The 27001-nt window shown below is 39.5% G+C and overlaps 1 protein-coding gene and 1 long non-coding RNA gene across 8 annotated transcripts in view; one reads left to right on the forward strand and one right to left on the reverse strand.

The window, feature by feature from the left end:
- Positions 1–27001, forward strand: part of ERC2 (ELKS/RAB6-interacting/CAST family member 2) — a 980330-nt gene that overhangs the window by 591476 nt on the left and 361853 nt on the right. For all 7 annotated transcript variants that reach the window (XM_063645317.1, XM_063645323.1, XM_063645319.1 and 4 more), the window contains one exon: positions 1824–1984. In XM_063645317.1, the coding sequence (XP_063501387.1) occupies positions 1824–1984 (161 nt within the window). The remainder of the gene's footprint in view (positions 1–1823; positions 1985–27001) is intronic.
- Positions 14237–16293, reverse strand: LOC134736183 (uncharacterized). The gene is made up of 2 exons (XR_010120007.1): positions 15752–16293; positions 14237–15612 (listed from the first exon to the last, which is right to left on the reverse strand). It is a non-coding gene; the product is annotated as an uncharacterized lncRNA (long non-coding RNA).

A 27001-nucleotide genomic window follows, 5' to 3' on the forward strand; every position in this document is an offset into this window, starting at 1 on the left:
GAATTATGAGGATGCAGACCATCTCATATGGACGGTCAGGCAGACTATCTGAATTGGCATATAGAATGATCATAATTCTGATTTTTTGGGGATCAGTGCTATTGACTGTATCAAAAATAGAAAAAGGGAGGAAAACTTAAAACTCTGCTTTAACTTCATCACATATTGCTTTGGGCTTCTAGTCATATTTTTGATGTTCTGCGAACTTACATGAGAAACTAAAAAGTTTATTAATACTTTTTAAACTATATAGATATGTAAAGTTAAAGAATAATGCAATTTACTCTACAGTTACATGGGGTGGTTTTGTCACTTTCATAGGTTATTCTTTGTATTGCTTGCTTTTTAAACTCTTTTTGGTTTTGGCTTTGATTTAAATTACATGATCATTAAGTTTCCTTTTTTTATCAGGGCAAAATGAAGGGTTTTCTGAATCTTAAAAGCATATAATTTACCTTGGATGTGAACTATAATGCTTATTCTGAATAAATTCCATGTAAAACTGCAGAAATTGTGTAGAAAGTCTTTATGAATTGGAACTTAACATGTCATTGACACATTTTGAAGGGCGTTCTGTTGACTTTAGTGATGGATGAGCCTATTCTGCCAAGTTCAGCTGGAAGGGGTGTTTTAGAAAGCCAAACATCAGCTCTGGAATCTAGAAACTTCCTGGATTCATGATTTTGGATCAGCAGGGTGGACACAGCTTGCATCTGTGCAAGGGATGGCATTTCACCAGCTTGCTCCATGGAAGTCTTTGGAACGGAACCATAAACACCAGCCTTCTTTGTTGTGTGTTGGCTTTTAAGAGTCCCCAAAGGTTTGGGGAGGATAAGGCTTTGCCTCAGGGCTCCCAGGTCTCATTTTTTGGGGACCTGGCTGAAAACCCTGGATATTTGATAGTCTGGCTTATTTCTATGGTGTATTAGCACCCTATAAAAGTTACATGTCATTTATTTCAAGTTTAGAACCCTCTCAAACTTCAGGGGCAAACCAAACCTGAACCTTTTGTGGCTGGAATTCTGTTTACCTTTGGCCAAACATTGCTTCCTGAATGTAAGGCTGGGAGGTGAGGTGAGAGGGACTCCTGAGGCTCCCTGGACATCGAATAGCTTTTACCAAACACGGCTTTGATAGGTTAAAATGTGACTGAATCTGAAACACATAGATTAACTTTCTTTCAAAGTACTCTGGGGCCTACACACAAAAGTGTATTGTGCTGGGCAAAATGCATTTGAGTGTTGCCTTCCTTCAATGGTGAGGAAGTATCTGAGACTTTTGCCAAACAGAGGTTGAAATTGGGTCAAGCCACTCACCCCCAATTCTAGTGAACACATTAAGTAGTTTTTATAGAGGTTATTGGGCAATCCAATTGAACAAGGACCTTGGAGAAATTTGGACATTTCTTGTGTTTGAAACATTTTTTAAGGGTTTTTGTTCTGTTTTGTTTTAATTTTTTATTTCCATAGGTTTTGGGGGAACAGGTGATATTTGGTTACATGAGTAAGCTCTTTAGTGGTGATTTGTGAGATTTTGGTGCAACCATCACCCAAGCAGTATACACTGAACCCAATGTGTAGTCTTTTATCCCTCAACCCCCTCCCAGTCTTTCCCCACAATTCCCCAGAGTCCATTATATCATTCTTAGGCATTTGCATCCTCATAGTTTCAATGACAAAGAAAGAAAGGGCTCCAAGACACAGCGGCCCAGTTCAAGGATCCCTATGATTCCTTTGTGTTTGTTGTTGGAACACAGGCTAGCAAGGGATGTCTTGTGCTTGAATGAAGGAGAAATAACACACAGAGCTCCATGTGCCTTTCAGATAGAGGAACTGATGAATGCACTGGAGAAGACCAGACAGGAACTGGATGCCACCAAAGCACGTCTCGCCTCCACACAGCAGTCCCTGGCCGAAAAAGAAGCACACTTGGCCAACCTCCGGATTGAGAGGAGGAAACAGCTGGAGGAGATCCTGGAGATGAAGTGAGTACCCATTGTTGCTTTTGTAGCCTCTCTCTTCTAGCCTCTCTTGAGAGTGGGAAAGGGGAAGGACTAGAGAAGATGAAGAAAGAGCTCAGAGAAAGAATAATTTAGCTCACAGTTGCCTGGTCATTTCTGAAAGTATGTTTCTTATTTTTTAATTGTAACTTTGGTGTCTCAATTTGCACATTTCTCACACCTGTTATTGAAAAAAATATAGATCCAGCAATAGATTTTGGGTGTCTGTGTTTTGTGGATGGTGCTGGGATTCATAGATTTGTTGGAAAGGTCTGAGCCAGCCAAGAGATGGAGGCCCCGTTAAGCACAATGGTAATTTGAGCGCTGCTCAGAGTTAAGTGGAAACTTTTCTGAGGAGGTATTTCCTAATTGTGACTGTAACTTTGCTAATTATATTCTTTTCACTTGTGTACAATGCCTGGTTTGTGTTGACTCTTACAGAGTCTCAAGGTTGGCACCTCTTTATTCAGAAAGTCAAACTTTGATTTGCTGGGCTTATAAAAATAGGTTGGAAATCCCACACCCTGCCACACCCCACCTAGGTGGGGGCTTGGGAAGCTAAATCAGGGAGATTGGATTGGAACTAATTGCTTCCTTTGATTTAATCAATGAGTGGGGCTGAGTGTTGGGAAATGGTTGTTCCTGTGGTCCTGTGACACACCCACCTACACCTCGCTCTTACTTCATTCTCACAATGAAAGAGCATCATCATGGAAGAACATAGGAAAGAAAATTACTGAGAGATTTTAATAAATATCAATTGCAATAGGTCTGTTTGTAAAGAACTAGTCAAGAAGGAGCGTCTTTATGTTTTTAAATGAAATAATCTCTAAGTTATCATTTAAATCTAACTTCCTTCCACAATAAGGGGAAACATATATAATTACGGCATCTTAAACCTGTAACACAGACTTTGAAATAGGTGGCTAGGTATGGAAGTGACCTTATTGTGACCCAGCAAGCCTTACACATGGTTAGCATTAAACTCAGAAAGCTTAGATCATGGAAAATATTGGAATGAAATATTTTGAAGGATTTAATAATGAGGACAAAACATTTATTCCTCATCAACTACCTCAGTTTCTCCAAGACCAAAGAATAAGTAGAGTTTTTTCACATATAAACTAGTATTTTTTCTAATAAAAGATAATATAATAAAAACAGGTATTATTATACTCAGTTCAGAGGTGAGGGAGCTGAGACTCAGAGAGATTCATAATTTGCTTAAGGCCATCTGGCCATGACAAAACCAGTTTTCTACCTCAAGCTCCGTTTCTGCTATCTAATTTTCTTGAGGAGTTTATGTGAACTCATTAAGACTAGAACTTTTGTCTGTTTGAGTCACTGTAGTCATCACGCAGACGAGAGCAGTGCCGGGCACATGGGAGGTGCTCAATGATTGTTTGTTGCCCACAACAGTGTCTTGAATGTGATAGATTTGAGCGATGGTTTGTTGAGTGAGTGACTAGATTGAATACTGGAGACTGAATTTTATGTAGCTAAGAAGGAAAGTATTTTAAGTATCTGTGATATTATCACCATCAATAATTTATTAACACTGTTAAAAGGATACATGTTTATAAGCACAGCATACATAAAATCTTGGTGTTTGCCAATATTTACTGTTGTTTAAAAGATTAACTTATGTAATTAGTTGTGGAATACGTGTATGAATTTAAATAACACCCAGAAAAATTATAACTGTCGATATATGTGTAAACACTTAGCTGAGAAAGACCAAAAATATAGTGTAGTATTAAATAATTGAAGAAACAGCAATATTCAAAGTGGAAAGTCCATTTATGAATGTATTCGTGTTAGAATCAAAAGTTATGTATTTTTATAATGTCTATATACAAAGTTCATAAAGTGGTTTATTTGAGAAAGTTTCCATCTTGCTGATATTGACCAATAAAACTTCATTTCCTAGAAAACAAGATGGAATGTTATGATTTATATAAGAAAAGAGAAAGATTTTGGAATTACATATGCTTCCACCTTCATTTTAGATTTGATTTTTGAATGGAGATTAAAAATACTGAAATTCAACTTATAAGTTTGCTTTACCCTTGAAAAATTTATCATATGATGTTTTTTGCATTTTGCTTTCCATAATAAATGTAGTACAGAATAAAAATAATTTATTAACAATAGCCAATACTAGTATTAGTGCATTAGCAATACGGGTCCATTGATTCAATCAGCCTGTATTCTTTTCTGTTCACCTGTCTCTCATCTTCCTCCCTGTGTGTTATGTGTCAAGTCCAGCCTAGTTTTTCTGCTTGTTTTCCAGCTGTTCTCAAGTTAACTCTCCATCTCCTGAAGTGATTTATTATGCTATTATAAAGAAATTTTAATTACTTCCTGTTTATAAAAGGAGTATATACTTTCAACATTTTGAAAGAACAAGTAATGGTGAAGTATGCTGGTTTGTGAGTCATCAGACCCAGGGTGGAATCCTGTTGCTTCCACCTGGTGGCTGTGACTTGGGAGAAATGCCCTTAACCTCACTAACCCTCTAGTTTCCTCCTGTAATGACTTGAATGGGTTGGTTGTGAGGAGGGGTTCTCAGCAGAGAGTTCGGCACACAGAAAATGATATATGTATGCAAATGGCACTATCAGCCAATGAAAATATGTCCTTTGTTTAGTATACTTTGTGAAGAGTATCATTTATCTAAAATTTGGATTTATTTTTCTAAAACATATAAACTTTTTCCATGTGTATGTTTTCCCACTTAACTTCATGGTTTCAGATAGCACCTAACTAAGACCTCTTTTGGTGAATTGCCACATTATTGCTGAAGTGCTTAATCTGCTGCCACTGCAAAATAAATACAAAATTCCTGTGTTAATTCCTTTGGTGAAAGTAACAAAGCCCTGCTTCATTAAGCCTGATATGGGCCCTATTCACTATTTAACTGGCCTAGAAGCCCAACCTGTGGGCTTCTGCCCTGGGACTATGGGAGGACTTAGGTACAGGGCAAGTATATTGACTGAGATCTTCAACTAGAGGCACCAGCCTCTTGGGCTGTTGCAAGTTCGCCACTGGTTTGTTCAGTCACAGTGTTTAAGCTGAATTGACACACGGGTTACTTGACATTGATTGAGTCCACGTAAGTTTGTGGGAACAGTCAGATGGGTATTATCATTGTTGGTGAGTTGTTATCATCTGTGCCAAGCATTGTTGGTTTTTCATTCAACCGGCACCCATCATCTTTAGACAGGCATCTTTAGGTCAGGTCTACCCAGTTTCCGAACCCTGGTGGGAAGGGAGAGGCTGTGTGGTGTTAGAGGGAAGAGGGGTGGGGCCGTGAGTCAAGAGAAAGAAACTGTGATTTCATAACTAATTTCTGTCTCACCCCATAACATTGAACATCACTCTCTGGTTGCCTCAGTTTTCTCTTCAGTAAAATGGATGCGATAATACCTGCCCTGCTTACTCTACAGAACTCTTGTAGGGATAAGATTTTTTTATAAGCAGCAAACTAAAATAAATATAAACCAGCACATGTGAAAGTGCTTTGAAACCTAAAGGGGGCTTTTGAAATGAGAGCTGGTATCTGTTAAATTCATTGCAAACCAAATGGCACAGAGTTTTAGAATTGGAAAGCAACTGGGTCCAACCTCCCAGCCTGCAGAAGCCAGTCTCCCATTCACAGGATTACTCATAAGGAATTTACCAGGCCCTGGTGAATACCATTCCCATGGCAGGCCATGGGCTTATAAGGTGGTGGTTCATGTTCCATGGCTCTTACAGGTAGCTCATTTGTCATTATATTGCCGTGAAATGTCTTTCCATTTGTCTTGGTTTTTGTTCCAGAGCTATACAGAATTTACCTGAACCCCATCCAAAGACAGATATTTGTTTAGACGTTTGTTAGGTGATATTGTTCATTTTAAGGGAAAAAAGAGTCAGTATAAAGAAACAATATGAAAAAATTACTCATGATCCTAACATGGAGAGAGAGACACTGATGGCATTTTGGTGTATACCTTTGCAAATGCTCCTTATTTTGTAAAGAAAATTGGACTGTACTTGCATATTTTGCAAGTCCCTCTTCTTTTGTGAATGTGAACAACCTTCTATGTTGCAAACATAGGATTGTATTATTTTTAATTATTCAATATACTGTCATATAGGTTTACATCATTATTGGGCATCTGTCTCAGTTCCAGTGTTTTGATAAGCATTCTGCTGTTTAATTTTATTTTATTAACATATTTGTAAATACCTGTGGATTGTCAGGCTGTTGCAAGAAATATTACAAAGAGGGTTCTCATATCCTTCAACCATTTCCCTATTTGGTAACATCTTGCATAACTGAAGTACAATATCACATGAGGAAATTGATATTGGTACAATCTACCAGCCTTCTTCAAATTTCTCCAGTTTTACATATCTATTAACATTATTCCAATTTTTCCAGTTTTGTTTTGTTGTTGTTGTTTTGAGACGGAGTCTCGCTCTATTGCCCAGGCTGGAGTGCAGTGGTGCAATCTTGGCTCACTGCAAGCTCTGCCTCCTGGGTTCACACCATTCTCCTGCCTCCGCCTCCCGAGCTGCTGGGACTATAGGCGCCTGCCACCACACCTGGCTAATTTTTGTATTTGTAGTAGAGACGGGCTTTCACCTTATTAGCCAGGATGGTCTCCATCTCCTGACCGCGTGATCCACCCGCCTCGGCCTCCCAAAGTGCTGGGCTTACAGGTGTGAGCCACTGTGCCCGGCCTTAACATTATTCCAATTTCTCCAGTTTTACATGCACTTGTGTGTGTGTGTGTGTGTGTGTGTGTATGTTTAATTATATCCACTTTTATTACATGTGTTGATTTGTGTCACCACCACCACAGTCAAGATGCAGAACTGTTTAATCATCACAATGACCTCTGGTACTATCTTTTTATACTTACATCCACTCTTAGGCTGTTTAATTTTTACCCAAAGTTCTGTTTTGTGTTATATCATTTTGGGACATGTGCCACACTGACCTACATTTTCTCCTACCATTGTTCTTTGGCTTCCCTTATTTTAAATGCCGACTGGATTTAGAGTGAGTAAATATTGCCTGATTCTTCCAATGTAAAGATTTCTCACGATGTGATTTTATTTTATTTACAGTGGAATTTTCTTTTAATATTGGATATTGTGAATCTGTCACATGGTAGGCACTCAAAAAGTATTTGAAAAATGAAAGGATGAATTAGCTAAAAAATGTATAAATATTCACTGATGATCTACTATGTACTAGGTACTGTTTTAGATGAACAAACTTGACCTTGTTGAGCTTGCATTTTAGTAAAATGAGTGAAGGAAATGAATAAACAAATAAATAAGCAAATAAATGAATAGATAAATAGATAAAGTAGTTTCTTATGTAACCAAAGAGGTTTGGAATCCCACTTAGAGAGTCATTTCCAAAGATAAGGACCCTCTTTGTTATTTGGGGCAAGGAGGGACATGGAAAGTGTGGTGTACTTTCCTGTAATCTGGGAACACTTTTAGGAACTGAGGCCATCTTGATTCAAAAGGAAAGCCTTGATTCTATAGTCATCCCTTGGTATCTGTGGGTGATTGGTTCTAGGACCTCCTTTAGATACCAAAATCCACAGATGCTGAAGTCCCTGGTATAAAATGGCATAGTATTTGCATATAACCCACGCACATCCTCCTGTGTACTTTAAATCATCTCCTGCCTACTTATACCTAATACAATGTAGATGCTATGAAAATAGTTGTTACACTTGTATTGTTTAGGAAATAATAGCATGAAAAAAAGTCTGTACATGTTCAGTGCAGATGCATTTTTTCCCAAAATATTTCTGATCCGTGGTTGATTGAATCCACAAATGTGGAACCTATGTATACAGAAGTCCAACTGTGTACATGTGTATGATTATTTCCCTCAACATTCCTGGCTTAGTCTGTTTAGTATTGCTATAAAGGAATACTGAAGCTAGGTAATTTATAAAGAAAAATTGTTCGTTTGGCTCCTGGTTCTGCAGGCTGTACAAGGAGCTTGGTGCCAGCATCTGCTTCTCATGAGGGCCTCAGGCTGCTTCCACTTATGGCAGAAGGGAAAGGAAAGCTGTATGTGCAGAGATCACATGGGGAGAGAGGAAGCAAGGTGGAGATGAGGGAAAGAGCTATGCTCTTTTTCACAATCAGCTCTTTCAGGGAAACTAGCAGAGTGAGAACTCACCCCCAAGGGAGAGGGCATTAATCTATTCAAAGGATTCACTCCACAACCCAAACACCGTTTTCCCATTAGGCCCCACCTAGGATCAAATTTCAATAGGAGTTTTGGAGGGGACAAATATTCAAACCACAGCAATACCCTTCTTCAGTCTGGTCTTTATTGGTTGATATTCTAACTGCCAGTTATTATTCCTCTGCTGGAAGAAACTAACAGTTACCAACCATATATTTTCATAGTACATAATATTCATCTTTCCTTGTGTATAAGATTATTCTTTTACTTAAAATATATCCAAAACTTCTTGCTAAAACATTTCATCATGGTTCAATTTTGTTACATTTAATCGTATTTAAAAGGGATTTTATTAAAAGCATATTAAGAACAACATTTTATGTTTGATTTCATTAATGCCAGTTAATAAGCTTACATTCCAGTAACAAAAGCCTAGTTATTTAATTTGTGGCAGGTGGAGTTGAAATCTGTGGCTAAAAGAAATTGAGGGCCATGAGATACAGTACTTAAAAATCTGTGTGCATTTGCTTCGATGATTTAAACTACTATAGTAGTTTAATAGGTAGACAGGCATCTTAACTGATATTTTTCATTTAGTATAAAATGCTAAGTTGAATAAGGGTTTCGATAGCTGCTTAATAGTCACATATTTTGAAATGTTTATTGTAGACTTTTTGTGGTGATTTCCTATGCTTCTACAACATTTTCAGCAGGACCTTGTGTTTTTAACTCATCTGACAATATGGTGCAATTCATCTTAATTTACTGGGTATTGTTGGGTTTTAGGCATCTTCTCAAGATAGCCTCACAAGTCTTTGTATACACTGGATTATTTTAGGACATTTACAGTGAGGTAAGACAGCAGCTTATTCGAGGGCATTATCCTGTTGGCCTCTTTGATCTAAGATCCTTTCTGAGAGAGCCACTCATTAGGTAAGTACCCTTCAAAGGAGAGCAAGGGTACAGAAATGATAAAATCAATTTATTTTTTACTTCATGCCAACATGAGAAAAGACAAATCGCATTTCTTTAGGAAGGAATCCTAAGTGCCTAGCAATTTGGACAGGATAAATGGAGTCTGGGAGAAGAGTTTTGAAGCCAATTGTTACTTAAAATTGATAAACTCAATAAACAAGAGGGTTGTGCTAGCCTACAGAGATATTATGGGGATTGACTGCGATTATAAATTCATGAGAAAGTGATTTTTAACCCACAAAGGGCTATACATATATTAATATGATAGGTACATTCATTACAGTTAGCATACTCTAATCCTGTCTTTAATTTACAACTTGGCCTTCTCAAGAATTTCTTTTTTTTCTTTTTTTCTTTTTTTTCTTTTTGCTATAATACTATTCTTTCTCTAACCAGTAGTTTATTGAGAAAAACTTTAACATGTCTAATTTTAAAAATATTAAATACTATGGTAATGTGTCCTAGAAGGTCCTGTTTGTCATCTGTTTCTGTTTACTACCTGCTCAGTTCCAACAGGTATTTAAATCAGCTAGAACACTGATGAAGCCTATTGCAGCTTTCTGAGTTACCTGTAGTGATTCAGGACAGGTAGCAGAGAGGAAAGGAATAAATGTCAAAAAAAATGACTCATTCGAAACCAATTTTGGTTTTCGCTGCAGGCAGTGTCATAAATGCATGGTTGCTTAGCACTCCAGATTTCTGTTTCCTTCTTTTAACTCTGAAGTTGATGGCTTATAGTCTATAGCAAAAACAAAACAAAACAACAAAAAAATTATGCTGAACATAAAACTTATAGTGGGTAAGTAAAACTTAACTATAAAGAAAATAACTTTAGAATAGAGGAATGTTCTAGTTAGCTTCAAATGCAAGAATCAGAAAACCCCACATTCCAGAAGCTCATACAAGTAGCTTTATAATCACCAGGGACTCACGTTCCTTCTGTCTTGACATTTTGCCATTTTTAGCGTTTGCTTGCACCTCTTAGTGTGAGACTTTTGCTTCAGTTCCAGCTATCCAATCCCTATTCCAACCAGCAGAAAGGAGGCACGAGAAAGAAACCTCCCTGTCCTTTAAGTTACACATCCCATTCGTTGACATCTGAGTCATTTCACAGTTTATTCAATATTTGCTGAGCATCTGCTATGTGCAAGCACTGTTCTAAGCCTTAGGCACTTATCTAAGCCCTGTTCTTAGTGAACAGAAAGGACTCTATGAACAAAAATCCTCCTGTTGGTGGAGCTTATATTTTACTAGATTTGAGAACAAGTGTGGGGGAAGGGGCCCACTGGCCAGGGTTTTAAGCCACATGGTCATACTTAGTTTCAAGACCAAGCAGGGAAATATAGCCTTTAGCTGCATTCTGGGAATCCAGTTCCAAGGAAGGAAAGGAAAGAATGGATATTGGGAGCAATTGGCAGTCTCTGACAACATGAATAAAGTGTGAAGAAAAATAGGTCAACTGGTATGTTATGTCACTTAGCAGTAAAAAACAACTTTGCAATTACACCTCTAGTCTAGTCCTAACAGACATTTATGTGTATGCATGTATGTTTAGTGCATATCTGAGTTCATTTCTGGGTACCATGGTTGGTAGACTGTGAGGAGGCATGTGTGAGTGAACAAGTTGAGGTACACCTGAAAATCTCTTCGTGCTGGGGATAGCTGACCTTTAAGGGGTATTAGGTCCAGAGAAGGCCAAGAAGACAGATGCTTCTTTTAACTGTTAAGGAAGTGACTGTAAGAAGAAAACTGGACTTGATTCATGCTGCCTCAGATGACTGTGCTAGAGTTGGTAGGCAAAATTTGAGAGGAGGAAGATTTTTCTTTCAGTGCAAAAGAACTCTGTAGCAGCAGGAACACTCTCACCTCTTCTGCATGCTGCAGAGGAAATTTTCATCCCAAGTGAAAGGCAAAGGCAATCTCCAAGACCCTCCTGTATGTAATTCCACTAAATAAATGCCGTCACATAGATGAAACTTAGGAAATGCTGGGATCTTTTTCATTCCTTCCCTTGAGGAACTTAATTTGAATGCAGAAACTCTGCCAATAAAAAAAAAAATTAAAAGAAAAAAAAGAAAAGAGAAAGAAAAAAGAAAGTTACTGCATGGTTTAGGACATTGCTCTAATACATCCACAATAGAATTTTCCCTGAATTTTTAGGCATTTATTTTTCATAAAACTCTTAGGTTATTAAATATATGAGCCAAGCAGGGATGTGTTTCATAGCTCATTATAGAGAAATAATTAAAGTGAGTTAAATTGCATGTCAGGTAGAATCAAGAGTCCTTCACTGTCCCTGCCTTGAGGAATGTACTATCTTGGATTAAAATGTCTTCAGAGAATTAAATTAGCCCAGGCATATATACTATTCAGTGCATGCAGACGTTGGGTGATGGGATTAATATTACCAGTGAACACTTATTAAGTACTGATTCCATGGACTAAGTACTTCACCCAGATAGTGCTGTCACCTCCTGTGAGGCGGGGAGTATTATTGCCCCCATTCTGTGGATGGAGACACTGAGGCTCATATATGTAGAACTCAAATACAAGTCTGTTTGACACTATAGTTCACAGTCTTAGCCATTGAGTGCACTGTCTCCCAGTGAAGAACTTGAGATATCAGTGTAAGAATTTCAAGTGTGGGAATGGTGGCACCAGTTTTAATTAAATAGTAGAAAGCAGTGGGCAGATAGGCGCTTCTTCCCTTTTTTGGGGCAGGAGGACAGCAGGATGGGGAGATGGTGGGAGGAAGGGGGCCTGAGGAGAGCTAGTTGGAGAAGGCCTTTGAAGTTGGCTTTCTTATCTTAAAACAAAATAAGGGACACACTGTCTTCTGGCCAAAAACATGCACTGTATGTATAGTTTTAATAGTGAAAAATGTCAGTCAAAAGGGCCTTCAGCCTGGTGGTTTTTAATGGAAATACAAACATTTTCTGAGCTAGAGAAGTATAGTCTTTCAGCTTAAATAATCATAATCAGCAGTTAAATAATCTAAATGCTTGTGAATCATAGAGTTTAAATAATTCCAAGCACCATACTTCATGTTATCTCTATCCTCACAGCAGCCGCATGGGGGCTAGGGAAGGTCACCCATTAAGAAAAGGGAAAAGAAATATTCAGGCCTTCCAACCTCCTAAAACATGGCAAGTCAGAGGAGGCAGTCTTGGCCCTTTCTTCCAATCCAAGAGCAACAACATATTGAAAGAATTCTGACCAGTACCTGATCTAATACTGTAGGGGGCGTTGGCAGATTTAACCCCTTGATGCAAGGGACAGGGCAGCCACATCACACAAAGAAACACTAAGGAGCCAAGAGTACAGAAGAATCACACATCAAATCCTGAAGGAGGAGTTATTTATGTAATCTCAGCACTTTGGGAGGCTGAGGCTGGTGGATCACTTGAGCTCAGGAGTTCGAGACCAGCTTGGGCAATATGGCAAAACCCTGTCTCTACAAAAAATACAAAAAGTTAGCCAGGCATGGTGTTGTGTACCTGTGGTCCCAGCTACTCGGGAGGCTGAGATGGGAGGATCTCTTGAGCCTGGGAGGTTGAGGCTGCAGTGAACTGTGATTGCATCACTGCACTCCTGCCTGAGTGAAAGTAAGACCCTGTCTCAAAAAAAAAAAAAAAAAAAAAAAAGAATTAAAAAAAAGAGAAAAGAAAGAAAGAAAAGAAAAAGAATTATTGGTGCAGTGAGGAGAACCCTGAGCACTCTAGTTCATAGCCTAACTCTGCCAGTTGTAGTTGGTTGAGCCCAGGCACACCTGACCTCGTCTTTCCATCTGTGAACAGGCCTGTGGACTCAGATGATTTCATTAATATTCAGTGATTCTCTGAGGCCGTGGCTCTCAACTGCGGGTGGTTTCACCTCTCAGGGGAACATTTGGCAAGGTCTGGAGACATTTTTGGTCATCCCAACTGGAGGGGAGGTGCCACTGGCATCCAGTAGGTAGAGGCCAGGAGGCTGCTAAACATCGTATGACACATAAGGCAGCCCCAACAACAAAGAATTTTCTGGCCCAAAATACCAGTGGTACTGAGGTTGAGAAACCTGTAACTAGCCTCATTTTTTAGACTGGTGTTTCTTAAACTAGGGAAGGGAGAAGAGCTTTGTAGGGTCTCATCTCTGATTTAACTTGACTTATTTTCACATGGAACTTACACAGGATGTATTTTCCCATTCAGCACAATGATCAGGCATAGAGGTTGTAGAGGCCTGGGGACTTCCCGTTCTGTATAGATGACTTTGACCTCTTGATTCTAGCTTGCTTTCTGGGCATTAAAGACCAGCTCACTATGTAGCTCCCCAGTGGGATTGACACAGTTCTCAGATTCAAATCCTCAGGGGATGGAGCTCCCTGTGAGATGTAAACCCTGGCTGGGATCCAAAAGACCTGTTCCATCAATGCCTGCTGCTTGGCATACAACATAATCCTGTCTAGCTCCAGAATTCCATCATTCTTTAACCTGTGGTTCTTTCTGGTCCACAGTGTACCCAACTATAAATTGAGAGTGTGAAATTGGACAGTCCTCAAGGGTTAGGTTGGTCCTGTAAATTGATGCACAATTATAACAGCCCCTTTTACTCTCTTTCCACTTTTGTGTCTCCTTTCCATTTGTTCCTTCTTCACAACATCCCTCTGGGTAGCCAGATCTTTTTCTAGGGAAGCACTTCTTACAATGTTCATTTAGACCAGAAAGGATAGAAGAGAAATGAGAACACTGGTGAAGTGAGAACACAGTGCAGGGCCTGTGGGCATCGAAGGGAAACAAACTGCTGCCTGGATGCCAGATGCCTGCCTCAACCATGAAGGGCAGGTCTTGGGCAAATCCCAATTCACAGGGTTTCTCTGCCTCCCTGTAACATTTTCTTTGCCTTGGTAAAATCCAGTCCAGATATTAGCAAGTGAAGTCTCAACCCTAAGGATGAAGAGGTAAACATCAAGATCTATGTCCTCATTGGAAGGAGCTATTACAAAAGGATCCAAGTCAATGAAGACTTAGAGGATTTTAAGGAAGGAATAGCACGGAGGTGGGCTTTGAATGTTCTTGGTCCCTCCTAAACATTCAATCAATGTTTGTCAAATGAATGAATGAATGTTGATGAAAATTATACTTTGCTTCTTGCTGGCTGCCTCTTTTTTCTTTCCCCCTTTCTTACCCACTCTCTCTTCTCTTCCACTCCATGTCCTGTTTCTTCTTTTCCTTCCTCTCTTCCTTCTTCTCTTCACTTTTCCCCATCTTTCTCTCTCCTCTTTGTCTTTTTTCCCCCTTTCGTATCCCTGTTCTGGTGCCTTGCAAAGCACAGGGGTTCTAAATGCTTTCTGCATTTTCTCAGCATAATGGTTCTCTTGCTAGATTCTAATTTTGACTTTTGGGCAGGAGGCAGACCAAAGTAGACCAAACATGTGGGAAGAGGGGTGAGAGAGAGAGAGTGTGTGTGTGTGTGTGTGTGAATGAGTTTAGGGGCAGAAAAAGAGGGTCTGGCTCTGGCAATTTTGCCTGGGGAATGAGGTGTGTTAAGGGGGACCACTCAGTTCCCAGGAGCAAAGCGATCGAGAACTATAGCTCAAAGCCAAGCTGCCAGTCAAGTGGGATGAGTCTTTTGTTTTCCAGTCATGGAATTTGGGAACCAACAAATTGTGAAAATTGAAATGCAGTGTTTGACTTGATCTTTTGGTTAAGCCAATTCCCTGGGATCTTAATTCGAACCTGCAGGAAGCTGAGGCCAACTCTGAGTGTCTGTTATTACCTCACCCCTGATGCTTCACTGACTTGAAGACATTTGCAGAATGCACTGCAGCTAGTGCCAGCATGCAGTTATGATAACAGTTCAATTGCTGTCTTTCCACTCTATTTTGAAATTGGTGTTTTTGTGTTCACTTCACTGAGCCCTGAGCTTGGAGCTTCTTTCTCTTCCTGGCTCTGCCTCTGGAAGTTTTCTTGGAAAATGTTCCCTTCAATGTATTTTCAAGGCTCCTGTCAACTAATGCTTTATTATAAGGCAGTGTGGGATTGGGTAGGCCTAGTGGTTATTCTTTGCTTCCCCTCTCCTGGTCATTTTTCCTGGAAGCTGACTGCTGTGAGCGGCATCACCGGGGTTCCCTTGCTGGCTGACTCTGGGGAGGGTCTGGGGCCAGTAAGAGGCACTTCAGGTGATGGGAGAGGTGGAAGAGAAAAAAATCTAGAGAATTTTCTCCCTCTTCCCTTCTTGCTTTGGGGCCACATCTCTGGCCATAGCAGCTTCTCTCCAGGACTATAGCTCCCTCTCAGCAGTGCCCATTCATGGCTCCCAGTGTCGCTGGGATTGATTCATTTCTCCCTTTGCTCCTTCAGCCTGATGCATGGTAACGGCTGTCCAGTGTTGCCAGCGTCTGGATGCCTCAAGGTCTCATTTCTTTCATTAACCCTGCCCACCCCTACTTCTGTAGCCTCTCCATGGAAGTCTCCTCATTGGAATCATCTGTGGTGAATTCTGTTGTCTTCAGGACTCAGACCAGTACAGTGGGGAAGGCCATGGTGCCGCGGTCAGATATGTAAGATTTGTTAGAATGATTTAACAAATGATTGTTAAATCATTCTAACAAATCATTCTAACAAGTGTTAGAATATGTTGCTAGAAAATGTTTACATTTCTCATATTAAGTAATTCCAGGAAAATAAGCTGATTGATACTAAAGTCAAAGCACTAAAACAAAACCACCATTCTGTGGTTTTGTAAAGAAGAATGGCTTTCAAATGACCCTTCAACATGAATGACTGCTGCTGCTCCTACCTTAGAAAGATGTGGGGCTGGAATTGCCAGAGCCAGTCTCAGTTTTGGGTCAAGTGAAAACAGCCCCTTACTCCTTCCATGTACAAAGAAAAGCCTCCCCGCCTTATTCCTCAGCCTAGGGAAAGTTGGTTTGACTGAGTTTCTTGAGACAGAAGCAAAGAGAGCATTCTAGGAGTCCCTGGCCAAGTACAAGTCAACTGCCTCCAAGGTATGAGTAGCATTCTTTGAGGCAAGCTCAGAGCAGTTTTGGTTTCCAGGAAGCTGAAGGCAATTGCAGCTTTTTGTTGCAACTGCTCTAATGCAACACAGTAGACTGAGGTCAGGCAAGCTAAGCACTCCTTCTCATGGATTCAGTCATTTGTTTAGTCACTGACTCATTCATAAAACAAATCATGCTGGGAAGTCAGTTATTTCTTGAGAATAAACAAATATTTATTTATTGAGTACCTGGTTAACAGTCTAATGTCCAGTCAAAGGATGAGACATCAGAATGCAGAATGACAGCTGGGTAAGTGTATGAAAGAGGAGAGGTCCCTGGACCCATGCTTCCTGAAGGCACACTGAGATGTGTCTGGGAGCTACATTAGGTGAAGGGGTGGGGATGGTGGGTGGGGTCAAGGGGAGTTTGTTCCGTAAGAGGGGATCTGCCTGTGCAAAGGCCCTGTGGCAGAAGGACTGACTTGCCCTCTGTTTGCTCAGTGGAGGCCTGTGTGACTGGAGCATAGAGATCAAAGGGGAAAACTAGATTGGTTGAGGCTGGAGAGGTGGGCAGAGGCCAGACCACCCAGGGCCTTGGGGCCATGGTCAGATTATTGATGTTTATCCTAAGAAAAGCAGAAACCCATTGAATGGAAATGACATGACTGGATTGTGTTTTGAAAATAATAACAAATAACTACAGTGTAAAGATCTTTATATATATCAACTCATTTAATCTTCACAACAACCTTCCAAGATTAAGTACTGTTATCATCTCTATTTTACATTTCAGGCAACAGAGGCTCAGAGAGGTTAAGTAACTAGTCCTAGGTCATACGGCAAAGGTGAGATTTGAACCTCTCAGGATTGTCCTGTGGTTTGGCCATGTCTTTGACAATGGCACCACCCTGCCTCTGGCTTTTGTGAGAATACATTTGGATGTGGGCACACTAGAAGGATGACCCTCTTTTTCCTTTCTTCCTGCCCACTCTGCACTGGCTCCCCTCAACACTTTCATGGTTCCATGCAGGAGAGCTGCGGGGGAATTATTTTGGCAAATGTTGCTCTAGTCCAGGGTTTCTCGGGGCAGCCCTGTTGAGATTGAGCTGGATAATTCTTTCTCGTGGGGCCTGTCCTGTGTTTAGTAGCATTCCTGGCCTCTGCTCCTTAGATGACAGTGTCAATTTCCCTCCCCCAGTTGTGACAATCAGAAATGACTCCAGACATTACCACCAGAAGTTTTCTAGAGGGCAAAATCACCCCTGTTTGAGAACAGTTGGTCTGGTCCTAGCCTGTGCCTGTCTGTTGTTTCTCACCTTGGACCTGTGGCCCAGCTCTTTCCTGAAATATGGACCTTGAGCCGGTGTATTAGTGGCACTAGTAGAGTTTTAACACTGGCTCATGCCCAGCACCTCTGGAGGCAGAGGGGCCCAGACCAGGCAGATTCAGAAAGCTTAGAGAGGAGCGTTTTCCACTGTTCAGCCTTTGGTGGGGTAGCCTGGACACTTGGCCATCACTCAGAGCCATTTTCTTTTCACTGGGGACATAAATCTTTTCAGTTCTATGCAACTGATTCCAATATGAACCTTTTATAGTCTGCTGTCATGTCTGGGCATTGCCTCTCAAATTTCTGGAGAACTATTTCCTAAATAGCTACGAAGCTTTCCTTTGCAGGCTTTCATTTGTTGAGAAGGCTTTTCTATTGAAGTTAAGTTAACTGCCCATTTGCAAAGCTGAATTTCTCAAATGCCTATATTTGGAGAAGAGACTTTTAAGTAATTTTGGTTAATTAACAATCCCCTAGTAAATCCTATTTTTTTAGAAAGTGCCTTGAGAAGCCTGCATGGAAGCCTGGCATCCATGCAGATATGTGGAGAGAAACACACAAGCCCTCAAATGAGGTATGACCATGAGTCTGGTGTTGATGAGTAGTGGTTTCTCTTCCTCCAAAGGCAGGAGATGCCTCTGTGGAATGGAGTGGAGTATTCCTAGGAACACCATCTCTTCCCTGTTGGGCCAATGAGCTTGGGTAAATTACTGACATTTTTAAAATGTCAATTATATACTAAAGTAAAGTGAACCCCCACATGAACTCCATCCAATTTCAGCGATTATCAGCTCATTGCCAGTCTGTTTCCTTTCTATTCCCCACTTCCTTGCCTCATCCCTAGATTATTTTGAAGCAAAACTAAGATATTATGTCATTTCATCCATAAATATTTCAGTATAAATATTATTTTTTCAGAAAAACATCTTGACACCAAATTGCAAACTCTTTAAAGTAGAGGAGAATTCTAATGAAGACCTTTCCCCCTAGAGTTGAAACCCTCTGGCACCCAAATATGAAAGGCTTAGATTTTAATTTTTTAAAAAACATTGCTGTAAAACAGCAAAATGGACCATTTGGTGGTATTATATGGGGAAATCAGAAGGATTACACCACTGACACATTCCTTAATTGATTTTGGCTCTATTCTTTGAAGATTTTGCTTAAGTCTTGATGTCCCAGGGCTGACATAATTACATCTTGGTTAGAGTTTTGTTATCTCTTTATGATTGTTGACATTTCTGCATATAAATTCCTGTCTCTTTTCAACTTCTTGGCTGAATGGTGCCTCTTCCGGCTTTTGAAGAAACAACTTTCAGAGTGTGAACTTGAACTGATCATTGGTCACATTATCTACACCTAAGGGTTCTTGGATCCTGATTAATGGTAGTTTTTCTGCAGAGAATGAAACTAAGATTAAGCCTTCTTTGTAGGGAAATTAAACACCTGAATCTCTGGTGAGGTCTGAACATAAGCCACTCAGCTTCTTGCACTGCTTTTCTTAAGGATCACATCAGCATCACATTGGCTTACCCCCAAAACCACCTGTTTTATTGGGAAAAAATTCACTTCTTCGTGGTTGCTTGCTCTGGAGCATTAATTAATTCAACTCTCATTTATTGAGCAATAACTGAGGACCTCCCACTGCACTAGATGTTGATCCAGTCATGGCTCAGTCCCAGCTTTCTGGGAGCTTACTTCAGTATTGATTATTTGAATGTCTATTGTACATCCAAACTTGACACCACTTTGGTGATTTGTGGGGTCAGTGGGGTGGCTTCCATATCCAAATATCCCTCAATTAGGTAACCATGGGATATCATTGGGTTGAGCTAGATTTTTGTGTTGGACTTGAATTGACTTTCAAATCTGTTTGCTCTAGAGAGGATTGATTCAAAACGCTGTAACAGCTGGGTCAGGAACTTGAGCAGCATTCTAGCCCTGGCTGCAATGGAAGCTAGGGAGAGAAGGTATCTGAAATGGGGTGAGAAATGTGAAGGCCATAGTCCCACACCAAAACAGACTTTGTGTCCATCACAGTTCTGTTGAGAGTTGGCTTTGAGCCAAGGAAGACTGAGTGGTGACAATTAAATGTTGTCATGGAAACAGTGTTTCTGCTCTGTAATCTCATCTGTTGGTGTTCCTTAACTCCTTAGGCTCCTTAGCCCCCTGGGAATGGGTCTCTTAGTATCTGCTTGACCCCTGGGGTGATAAGGGTTGCATTAGCACAAGGGTAAGTGTCCAGGCTTCAGGGGATCAGATGACTTGGATTTGAATCTTGGCCCTACACCTGCTCTACTGGCTCTGTGACCTTGGCCAAGTGTGTAAATCACATTCCCTCCCCTGTGGGATTCTTCTGAGCATTAAATGAGTTGATACATGTAAAACACTTAGCATGGATTGCTAAGACTTGCTACTTAACAAGTCTTAATAAATCTACTTAACATTGAGGGAACTCATTCCTTCTTCAGAGAACTCTGTCTCTTGAAAAGTCTACCCTGCCGGGTATGGTGTCTCATGCCTGTAATCCCAGCACTTTGGGAGGCTGAGGCAGGAGGATCACTTGAGGTCAGGAGTTTGAGACCAACCTGGCCAACATGATGAAACCCCATCTCTACTAAAAATTCAAAAATTAGCCAGGCGTGGTGATGGGCGTCTGTGGTCCCAGCTACTCGGGAGGCTGAGGCAGGAGAATTGCTTGAACCCAGGAGGCAGAGGTTGCAGTGAGCTGAGATCATACCACTGTACTCCAGCCTGGGCGACAGAGTGAGACCCTGTCTCAAAAAAAAAAAAAAAGTGTACTCTTTCTTATACTATAACAACTTTATCATTTCACCCCCTGGTTCTTTGGTTCTTTTCTATTTGCTTTTTGCGGTAACTGAAGTATTCGGTTTTTCACAACCCTTGAGCGTTTAGGACAGTTCTCCTGTCCTCTCCTCTTGTCAATACACTCTATGCTGCAGAATCTTCTCACCTCTGTGTGAAAGTGTCGGTTCCCCCTTCTCTTCTTGTGACAGGTTTTGAAGATTTATCTCCTTTGGATATTGTGCATTCTTTCTCTGTGCATTCCACAAATAGTTACTGGGCATCTTCTCTGGGAGGGTGCTGCATCTGGCCCTAATGACATGGTCCCTGCCTAGTGGAGCTCACACTCTAATAGGGAAATTGGTGGGATAAGCTGGTAATTATAATACAGGGTGGTAAGTGCTCTGGGAAGGAAAGACCAAAGACCTGGGTGTCATGGGGCTTTCCAGATGGGAAGGAGTCATGGGGTTGAGGGATGCTTTCAGGAGGGAGGATCATTTCAACTGAGACTATGACCTGAGTGGTGGAAGAATTTGGGGGGGTAAAGAAGGGGGGACAGAAGAATGGTTTCATATGGAACCCATAATCAAAAAAATATTCAAATGGTGAATAAAAAGAATTTGATGATTAAACAGATGGAGTCTTGCTAAAAGTTCAGAACAGTTCTGGAAGGTTCTGCTGAGAGCTGTCATTTGTATGGGGGGAGGGGAGGAGAGGAGGTTCCAAAATGTCATCTCCATAAGTAGGCAATAATAGATAATCTTCTACCACAACATCCTTGACTCCTAACCTTATCTTTGCCTTAAGACAAATAGGTTCTCCACCAAGCAGGGCTAGAGACCCCCTTTTTCCTCCATTTTCACATTCTTCTTAACATGTAGCCACTGAAAGCTGGCTACTAACCCAAGTCGTTTTTCCCAAGCTGCCATTAGAGAGGCTATCTCCAAAATGCATAGTAACATTGTTTACATTCACGTTGGTCAACTGTAACTGATATAAAATTTTTGGCATTAGCTTTCCCTCATGAAGGTATTAGGAATAATTGATATGTTTATAATAAGAAAGGATTTAGAAAAAAATAAGATATACAATGAAAGACGCTCCCAGAACTGGCTTGGAATTTTTCAGGGAGATATTGAGCCTGGAAAATATTATTTAAAACTCCAGCTTGGAGTTAAGCTTTTTAATACAACTAAAAGTATATACATGAAAATCTGTGGCAGCAACCATGAGCCACTTTCCATTGCATAATCTAATGTTTTCTTATTTCAATACTTGAAATAATACGATTTTAAAAAAGAATATAAAACCTTAGGAAAAGAAGAGTTGACTCCTGCCAAGGCTGACCTCAGCCAAAATGGGCCTCTGCCCCTTAGCATCTCTGAAAACATGCTTTAAGTTTCATTAACTGAGGAAGTAATAATGATCAAAATTATGGAATGGTATGGTGTTTTTACTGAGCAGCAGCCAGCAGAGGGCTAGGAGGGCTTCAGCCTCTGATGTGGAAGTCCACAGTACAGGGGCTTTGCCAAATCAGCTGGGAGGGAGGGAGAGCCAGCTTCTGCTACCAGAGATGTCTTTGTTCTTTTTCTTGTAAGCTGTCTGAATTACGCCCTTGTCTCCTGAAACTCTCTTGGCACCATTCACTTCGGCCTCAATGGCACCAGAACAGAAATGATAACTAACTACAGGCTCCAGGGTTTCTAAATCCAGCCAACAAACAGTTTACAGGAATCCAGTGGATTTTCCCACTTGTTAGACATGGATTATATGATGGCGCGCTCACTCCATATCTAGAGAAAAGCCTGCCTGTTGTAGATGCAGGACTTGAGGGTGCACTTGTGTTTGTGCACAGTGCCATGGTCCACACACCCCACTCATCCCACTTAGGTGCTTTCTAATAAGTCCTGGAAGTGTAGAGCTTACTTCACTTAAAGATTAAGGGACCAGGAAATTCTTCTTTAATATGTAGAAATGTACACATGGTCAGGAAAGCAGGAGAGAGGAGGAGGAGGAGGTATGCTATCATCATGGTAGGGCCAAATGAATATGGAAAATTTTCTATGCTAGATGATTGGGAATTCTAGTAGTGCTAGATATTTTAACAGTATAATGGGCTGAATAAGGTTGAATCATTGTTTTATGATTATCCAAGATAAGAATAATATTATATCATTCAAGATAAGTATAATTCTTATACAAAATAAAAATTTGTATAAAACTTCAGTTATAAAAGTGCTTTCTCTTATTTGACATTTTAAAGTGACCAATAGCAGTGACATTACATCTCTTTTTGTATCTGAAAATCAAGAATAAATGATATTTATTTTGAAATAGTTTTACCTTTTTAAAAAAATAGAAATTACGTATACGTATTATGAGAAATATTGACTAGCAAAAAGAAGAACGAGTTTACTCAAGAAAAAGACTGGACATTTTATTTCTGTTTTCCTTTAGTCTCTTTTCTCATGCATACATTTCGCATAGATGTGATTGCACTTTGTTACTATTTTTTCTCTTGTTTTTTTCATCTACATGAAGCAATGCTTATTATTCTCTAGTTATTGTAAAATAAATGTTTCCCCTCCCTCCACCATCCAAACTGAATATAGATGGCACTGTGTATGTACACTCACTATGGATGACTAGAACCCTTACAACTTAGATTCAGAACTCAGGAAAGGGCTTACCTATTTGAGTTAAACCCTAAAACACTTACTGAACACCTACCACGTGCCAGGCCCTGTGCTAGGCACTGTGTGTAGGAGGTGGGTGTGGTGGGTAGGAAAGCCCTGCCAAGATGATCAAGACATAGAGGAGGTTTTCAGTCAGCTTACACTTGATTTGAGAGGAGAATTAGGAAAGGAAATTTGGAAGTAAATAAGGGAAAAAGGCAGTTGGGAAGGAAGGAAAGGAAGGGACTTAGGAAGGAAGGAAGGAAGAGAGAGTGTTGAGAAAGAAAACAGCAAGGAAGGGAAGGAAGAGAGGAAGGATGGATAAATAACACCAAAAAGCAAAAATAAAATAAAATAAATTCCTAATGAATTTTCAATATTCAGAATATACAAATCATTCAAGACAATTATATCATTGTATAACCATTTTTATATTATATAAAATTATATAACCATCTTTTATATTATAAAAGATATCCAAGACAATGTAAAATCAATTTTGGGGGAATTTTACCAACATTAACAGTGACTTGATGATGAACAAGCTTTGAAGCTTTCCCAGGTTCTTCCTGTATTAATTTCTCTGGAAATCTTGAATGCTAAATCTCTCTCTAAAATACTCAAGAGAAAGCATACTCAAATATTGCTGCCATTAAGGAAGACATTATTGGTAATGTGGCTGTGAAATACACAAAAAACTTAATGGATGATTTCTTAAAACTCTAAGCTATGTACAGGGCTCTTTCACACCATGCACAAAGATGAACTCAAATGGATCATAGACCTAAATGTAAGAGTTAAAACTGTAACACTCCTATGATAAAGCATCAGCATAAATCTTGGTGAACTTGGGTTATATAAAGCTGCTTTAGATATGGCACCAAAAGCACAAATAACTAAAGAAAAATGTGATAAATTGGACTTCATCAAAATTAAAAACTTCTGTGCTACAAAGGATACTATCAAGAAGAGAGAAACTACAATATGGGAGAAAATATTTGCAAGTCATATTTCATAATGTGGCTTGTAAGGGATATGTATCCTCTATAAGAGTTATAAGAACTCTTATAACTAAACAATAAAAACTCAAATAACCTAATTTTATAGTGGGCAAGGGATTTGAATAGACATTTCTGTACAGAAGATATACAAATGACCAGTAAGCATATGAAAAGATGCTTAAACTTATTAGTCTTTAGGGAAATGTAAATCAAAATCACAATGAGATACCACTTTACATCCACTAGGATGGTTATCAGAAAAAAGACAGGCAATTACAAATGTTGGTGAGGATGTGGAGAAACTGGAAACCTCATACATTTGCCAGTAGGACTGTAAAATGGTGCAGCCACTTTGGAAAACAGTTTGGCAGTTCCTCAAAATGTTAAACAAAGTTACCATATGACACAGCAATTCGACTTCTAGATATATACCCAAAAGAAATGAAAACATATGGTCACACAGAAACTTGTACATGAAGGGTCATAACAGCATTATGTATAATAGCCAAAAAGTGAAAACAACTCAAATGGATGAATTGATGTTGAATGGATAGACAAAAGATGGTACATCCATACAATGCACTATTACTTGATAATAAAAAGAAATGAAGTATTGATAGATGCTGCAATATGAGAGAACCTTGAAAACATCATGCTAAGTGAAGGAAGCCAGTCAAAAAGGCCACATTGTATGATCTAATTTATATGACAAATAGGCAAATCTATAGAGACAGAAAATGGATTAGTAGTTGCCTAGGGCTGGTGGAAGGAGAGTGAGAGAGGTGACTGGTAATGGGCGTAGGGTTCTGTTTGGGGTGAAAAAAATTTCCTAAAATTTGATTGTGGTGATGTTTTCACAATTCTGTGAATATATAAAAACTCATTGAACTGTAGTTCAATGGTGAATTGTAGGTGAATTGTATGGTATGTGAATATTTATTAAAGTGGGTCTCTGCAGAGTGCTCCGAAATCTGCAAAGACATACGAGTTATAGTCCATGCCTATGTTTATGTACAGCCTGTTTGAAAGGAGAATATATATAAAATGATTGGAAATATCAGATCACAGCCTCAAAATCATTTTTTAGTTCAGCATCGAAGGAATGTATTACCAAGTGAAAGGCACTGGTGCTTGAAGTGAAACCCACTCATTTGAATTCAATCAACTTATATTTATTTTGAGTCTTGTAGTAAGTACCAGGCCTAGTGGTAGGAGCTGAAAGTAGGTAGAGAAGATTATATAATTGGGTCATTATGTTATAACCTAGATATATACAAAGGGCTTTTTCAGTAGTTCCCAAGAAATGAGAGAGAAATTCATTTGGCCTGTGACATGGTTGCAGGGGTGGCTTAAAGTCGGTATTTAAACTAGGTCTTAAAGATTGAATAGTTCAACAGATGAAGAAGTGGGTAAAAGAAACTAAGTAAGGACTTACTAAACAGGAGATATGGTAATGATGGTGATAATGGTGTTGGTAATGGTGATGGACAACAATGAGTATGGCGGTGATGGTGATAATGATGATGATGGTTGTGATGATGGTTATAATGACAGTAATGATGATGTGATGATAATGGTGATGATGACCCAATGATGATGGCCGTGGTGGTGGTACTGCTGATGATGATGACTGTGGTTGTGATGATGGTGAGAGTTTGGCAAAGACTGAGTTTGAGGGGCTTCTGAGGCATTTAAGTTATATCTTTTCAGGCATTTGCAGCCATAGACCTTAAGCTGTACATGGTGGCCAGGAGCACCTATCGTTGGCCAGTGCCTTGCTTTTTGATAAAATATTATCTTTTGGTTAGACTTATAGAAACTGTGTGTTGGCTTAAAAAGAAGGAACCAAGTTTGTTAATAGCTAATGAATTGCTGCACATGGATGTAAAATACAGTGGTTGTTATCTTTGCAATTAGCAGCCACTCATGTCAGTAACTTTTTGGAAGATCTACTATATGTCTAGTTCTGAATCTCACAGTAACTCCTCTCTTGAAATCTTTGGGTTAAAATATTTATTTGAACCATATGAAATTGCCATTTTAGAGTCAAAAATGGTGAGTAACAAAAACTTTATCTGGATTAAGCTATTATATATGTATAATATACATATATACACACACACAGACACAGACACACACACACATATATATATATACATACATGTATATATATACCTGCTGCTGATTTATGTCTTCTGTACTCTACTGAGTATATGGGATGGGTAGAAGGGGTGAAAAAGAGCTACATATCATCCTGCTATAATGACAACCTTTATGCTATTAACTCTGAGTGTGTGTGTGTGTGTGTGTGTGTGTGTGTATGTTACAGAGAGGATAGGTACTGTAGACTAGTGCTATCCAGTACTGTAGCCGTGAGCCATATGTGGCTATTGAGATTTTGAGATACGGCTAGTACAATTGAGATGTGCTATGAGTGTAAAACACACATGATTTCAAAAACTTAGTGTGAAAAAAGAATATAAAGCATCTCAGTAATAATTTATATATTAATTACATGTTTAATACTTTGGGTTGAATAAAAATATTAATATTAATTTCACCTGTTTCTTTTTACTTTTATGATGTGGCTATTAGAAAATCTGGTTTGTGTTATATTTCTATTTGACAGTGCTGCTACAGACAGAGAAGATTTTCAGAGTTCTTTTTGGTGTACTTTTTTGGCACATTCTAGAGCAAAACCATTCAAAGTGGCTTTTAGAAATTGGCCCTTGAATTTGAATTTTCTGAGCCCAACTCTGCTTCAGTTTCCTTGAAAAAGGAAGGAAAACCAATCTGGCCTCTAAAATCTACATTTTGAAAATTGCATTAGGGAACTATATTCCCTCTCTAACACACAAAATAAATTCTAGCAGCTCATAGTTTTTCCATGTACTTATAGTATTTTCTTTGCCTTTGCTTTTTGTTCTCTGTGTTTTTCCTGTCATCGCTTTATCAAAATATTGAGGCCCTGGCATCGAGCAAGCAGAGATATTCAAGATACATAAGTGCCTCACTTATTCAGTACTGAGT

Source organism: Symphalangus syndactylus, chromosome 1, assembly GCF_028878055.3.
Source record: "Symphalangus syndactylus isolate Jambi chromosome 1, NHGRI_mSymSyn1-v2.1_pri, whole genome shotgun sequence".
NCBI classification, from domain to species: domain Eukaryota; kingdom Metazoa; phylum Chordata; class Mammalia; order Primates; family Hylobatidae; genus Symphalangus; species Symphalangus syndactylus.